Source organism: Ciona intestinalis, chromosome 3, assembly GCF_000224145.3.
Source record: "Ciona intestinalis chromosome 3, KH, whole genome shotgun sequence".
NCBI lineage: Eukaryota > Metazoa > Chordata > Ascidiacea > Phlebobranchia > Cionidae > Ciona > Ciona intestinalis.
In genome coordinates, this window is record NC_020168.2 from 3797699 (window position 1) to 3802702 (window position 5004).

The 5004-nt window shown below is 33.8% G+C and overlaps 1 protein-coding gene across 1 annotated transcript in view; it reads left to right on the forward strand.

The window, feature by feature from the left end:
- The window catches only part of LOC100182005 (neurogenic locus notch homolog protein 1-like), a 32974-nt gene that overhangs the window by 3345 nt on the left and 24625 nt on the right, over positions 1 to 5004 (forward strand). The window contains exons 2-11 of the mRNA XM_026833671.1: positions 1377 to 1541; positions 2140 to 2319; positions 2460 to 2630; positions 3346 to 3525; positions 3604 to 3789; positions 3868 to 4053; positions 4141 to 4272; positions 4414 to 4600; positions 4693 to 4829; positions 4961 to 4998. Coding sequence (XP_026689472.1) covers positions 1377 to 1541; positions 2140 to 2319; positions 2460 to 2630; positions 3346 to 3525; positions 3604 to 3789; positions 3868 to 4053; positions 4141 to 4272; positions 4414 to 4600; positions 4693 to 4829; positions 4961 to 4998 — 1562 coding nt within the window. The remainder of the gene's footprint in view (positions 1 to 1376; positions 1542 to 2139; positions 2320 to 2459; positions 2631 to 3345; positions 3526 to 3603; positions 3790 to 3867; positions 4054 to 4140; positions 4273 to 4413; positions 4601 to 4692; positions 4830 to 4960; positions 4999 to 5004) is intronic.

Genomic DNA, 5004 nt, shown 5'->3' on the forward strand with positions numbered 1-5004 from the left:
CGTCGAGCCTTAAACCCGTAGCCTCTGAGTTAAGGTGGCTGTACACAGTATCCGGCGTGCGAATCCGCATGCGGCAGCGAAATCCCGACAAAGCAGACAAAACAGACGAATTCCGGATACTGTGTACAGCCACCTTTAAAGGCAGCAGCGCCATCAAACTGTGGCATATAAAATATCTCCCAAAAAATCCCCGATAAAGTAACATACTTGGTAACCACGCGAGGGTAAAGTACGTTACATTCATTCATTCGCGGAATTGGACAAAGACGAGACTTTTTTTAAATCTCTTTTTACGATCACCAATTTGGTGATAGACAAAAACGGATTACAGTATTATTCGACAGTATTCTCGCCGTTCAATAAAATGCGCGGAAAAGGCAGTAACTGCCTCTAAGTATTAAAATTCGTTGTCGAACGAAAAAAACACATAATAACAATAATGCTCATTTTGAACGTCTAGTGAATTATGTTAAAACTGCTATAATTTTATAGTTTGCGAGTTTGAATCACAAATCCAGCACCCTAGTTAAATAAAGTAGAGTGGAATATTTCGCGCACTTTAATTTTGTCTCATAAAATTGATTTTAGTTCTGTGAAAAAAATGAGACATGGACATAAAAAAAAACAGGCAATGTGTCTTAAATTATAGATGAAACCAGCATAATAATACCGTTTAACATTATATAGATTAAGTTTACGTGGAAAAGATAATCGCACCAGCAGTTAATTTTTCTAGGTTAACTACAAGTTGTGGAATAATATTTATTTAAAAACAAACAAAAAATGTCCCGTCTTTCCCCACTTAGTTTTCGTCCCGTCTTTCCCCACTTTGTAGTTATGTAGATTTTTATTGTCAAATTTCGAAAGGTTTGTTTTTATTTAAAAACTTTATACCTCAGGAGTTATTCAAATAAAATACACTAATATAATAATAACACAAAATAATAAAAGATTTTGTATGATAAATATATTTGAAATTCAGACACAGGCACTTCACAGGGAAATAAATTATAAAAAGTGGCTTGTGCTAAATAAAAATAAAAAATAATACCAATTATTTATACAATAACATACTGTAGTCAAAAAAAATCTAAAAAAATATCACTCACAAAGTAACATAGTAACTCGTAAGCTTCATTACATTCATGTTGAAAACTATAGCACTGGACCAAGACTAGTTTTTAAAACTGATTTTTAAAGCAAACCATAGTATTAGGTGTTATTTACGTGCAGTACTAGTAATAAATTCACTTTTTGATCAAAACTAACAAGGATTCTAAACTGACCCTACCACCCAAAATTTCAACTTGACTGACACAATTTTAGTACAGGATCTAGAAATACTTTGATTTTTTAAACTTGGGTTAATATTTTAGGTTGCCCTGCTCTCACTATTCCAAACGGTTCGATAACCCCTGCTGGTCCATATGCTGCTGGTACTACAGCCAGAGTTGATTGCAACAGAGGTTTTGTCAGAAACGGTAGTGCAATCATGACTTGTCCAGCAAATGGCCAATGGACAACTATAACCAATTGTCAAGGTAATATACATTTATGTTTTTAATGACGTGTGCATTACCTAATTAAAAAGGCATATCAATGAAAAATGAAAATTTGTATACGGATGGATATGCTCCAATATGACCTAAAGGTACCATCAAAGTTTGCCAAAATAGCTTTTCAAAATAATCGCGTGAAAAAAACAGCTGGTTAAAAAAAAATTTATCTGTTTCGACAACAGTTAATGCATGGGATTTCCCATAAGAAAAAGTCAGAATAAGCATTTAATATGCCAAATCAGGAATAAAAATTGATCATGATTAAAGTTAATAAAAATTGTTTTTATGTCAAATCCCATGCATTGTCTCAGAGTTAAATTATTGTTACTCTCGCGGTCGAATTGGCGGTTTTAAAACTCATTTTAAAAAAAAGCTGTTTCGTATTTCGAAACTTTGATGGTACCTTTAGATTACATATAAGCATACCTTTTATCTATCAATACACAAATTTTGATTTTTTGTTGGTATGCCCTTTTAATATGACATTAGTTGGATATGTTATTGTTAATCACAGCATGTTTTCCGTAAAAAAAATTTTATTTATCATACTATTAAACAACTTCTTTTAACACTCTTTCAGTTCCCTTCGGCTGCCCTGCTCCAAATATTACAAATGGAGCACTCGTACCTGCCTTAGCTTCATATGACGCATTTGCAAGAGTTACATTTACTTGTAATACTGGGTTTACTTTAGTTGGTAGCAATGCTGCCCTTTGTGCAAATGGGCAATGGAGCTCACAACCTCCTCAGTGCAGAAGGGGTGAGTTATCAAACAATGTTTAATGTGAAATCATTCAATTTTCCTGATTTATATTAATTCTTGTTGTTTACGTTTAAGAATCAGTAGGTTGTCTAGTGTCTACCTCTGCCTGCACTAAAGATGACTATTTCTAATATTAGTTTTAGAATGCCCTGCTCTCACCATTCCAAACGGTTCAATAACCCCTGCTGGTCCATATGCTGCTGGAACTACAGCCACAGTTGATTGCAACAGAGGTTTTGTTAGAAACGGTAGTGCAATCATGACTTGTCCAACAGATGGCAAATGGAAAACTATAACCAATTGTCAAGGTAATATATATCTGTGAACTACTATCAAAGTTTCCCAAAAATATATGTGAACTACTATCAAAGTTTCCCAAAATGATATAGCTTTAAAAAAACGGCTAAAAAATCCACTGGAGTAAAAAAATTGGTTGTTTCGACAATGCATAGAATTCTCATATGAAATAAAGTCACTTTGCATTTGACCGTTTCTAGTTTTAAAACTGCTGAAGAAAGATCAAATTTTATGTGCTATTTCATAAAATAAATGCTTCTTTTTTGTGAATATATATAATAAAACAAAAATGTAAACTTTATTCTGTTTTAATAAAAGTGCTTAGTCAACATATTATGGAGCTATGTTTAACTGAAAATTAAAACATAATAAAGCTTATGTTTTCCATTTTATTTCATACTCATAAAGAAGAAGCTTTCATTATGCCAAACCAGAAATAAAATTTAGTTGCGATAAATGTTGAGTGAAATATTTTCTTATGGGAAATCCCATACATTGTGTCAAGGCCAATGTTTTTTATTACTCATGGTTCGAATAAGCTGTCGCGTATTTTGAAACTTTGATGGTACCTTTAGATTACATAGGAGCATATCTATCAATACACAAATTTTGATTTTATGTTGGTATGCCCCTATAACGTGACATTAGTTGGATAACAGCATGTTTTCCCTGATATATTTTTTTATTTATCATACTATTAAACTTCTTCTTTTAACACCCTTTTAGTTCCCTTCGGCTGCCCTGCTCCAAGTATTACAAATGGAGCACTCGTACCTGCCTTAGCTTCATATGACGCATTTGCAAGGGTTACATTTACTTGTAATAGTGGGTTTACTTTAGTTGGTAACAGTGTTGCTGTCTGTGCAAATGGGCAATGGAGCTCACAATCTCCTGAGTGCAGAAGCGGTGAGTCATCAAACAATGTTTAATGTGAAATCATTCAATTTTCCTGATTTATATTAATTCTTGTTGTTTACGTTTAAGAAACACCAGGTTGTCCACCTCTGCCCGCACTTGCCAATGGACAAACTACTCCCAGTACACCAAGCACCAGCGTTGGATCTACAGTCAGCTTTTCATGCAGTCCTGGTTATTTACTTAATGGAACACGACATTTGAGCTGTATGGCCAATAACATGTGGTCAGCAGCCCCACCTACTTGTGAAAAATGTAAAAAAATGATTATGTATATTACACTTTTATATTTGTTTAAGCATTTTATTCACAAATTCATTGATTTGATTGCAGTTTGTATAATGCCACCACCTGTTACCAATGGCCAGGTAATATTGAAAAATATTACTCATAGTCCTGTTGGCTCAGTCGCAGTTTACATTTGTGGAAATGGCTTTGTACTTAGTAGCCCCAGTGCTTTAACCTGCTTGCCTTCTGGACGGTGGAGTCCCTCATCTACCCAAACACGTTGTCAACCAGGTATAAGTTGATTTTTTATACCAACTTTAATTTAGTATTTTTATAAATCAGAAAATAAACAAATCTGAACAGACTTTTGATATATAGATCCACAATGTGCATCAAGCCCATGTTTAAATGGAGGAACTTGTCGAAATGTTACTTTAAATACTGGACTTGGTAACTTCAAATGTAGTTGTACAAGTGGAAGGGTGGGAACTAAATGCCAAGCTTCTGCAAGTGAGTTAATATTTTGATATATATAATGAAACACATTTCTTTATATACGCCATAAAATCTTGCATCTTTACTATTTTAAAACAATTAGTTTTATGATTGTTTGTTTTATAACTTTGCGTTATATAAGAAATTATTTTACAGGTTCTGCCCAAACCCACCAGATAGTATTACCCGGCAACTATAAACCTGAATACGCCAACACAAGTTCAAATGAATTTCAATTAACCAGTAATACTATAAAATTGGTTTTAACACTATTTTTCACTACGCAAGGTCTTGATGTTGACATTGTGGTTACTGCTCTTTTAGAAGGATCAGTTGTTGTCGAGTAAGTGTTTGATGATGTTTTTTAGAAATCAATCTGTCTTAATCATGTCCTCACTTTTTTTTAGAAATTCATGAATATCTTTAAATCTGCAGATTTTCTGTTTTACCATCTTCCGCAAGTGCCACATTGGATCCAGCAGTAGTAAACACTGCTTTGAGCAAGATTTCTGCAAGTGAATTATTTAGAATGTTATCCAGCGGCAATGGCGGAGACTTTTCCCCCAGACTAGGTAACAAAAACTACTTCTCTGCCTTTTTGTGTAAAATAGTAGTTTGTTTGTTTCTATTCACAGGTAGACAAAACCCAAAGAGCAAGTTTAGCGTAATCTGTTACAAAAACTTAAGAATGCTTCTTTTTCAGTCGTTGATTGCCAGCCACCTCCACTTGTCCCAAACAGTGTTAAA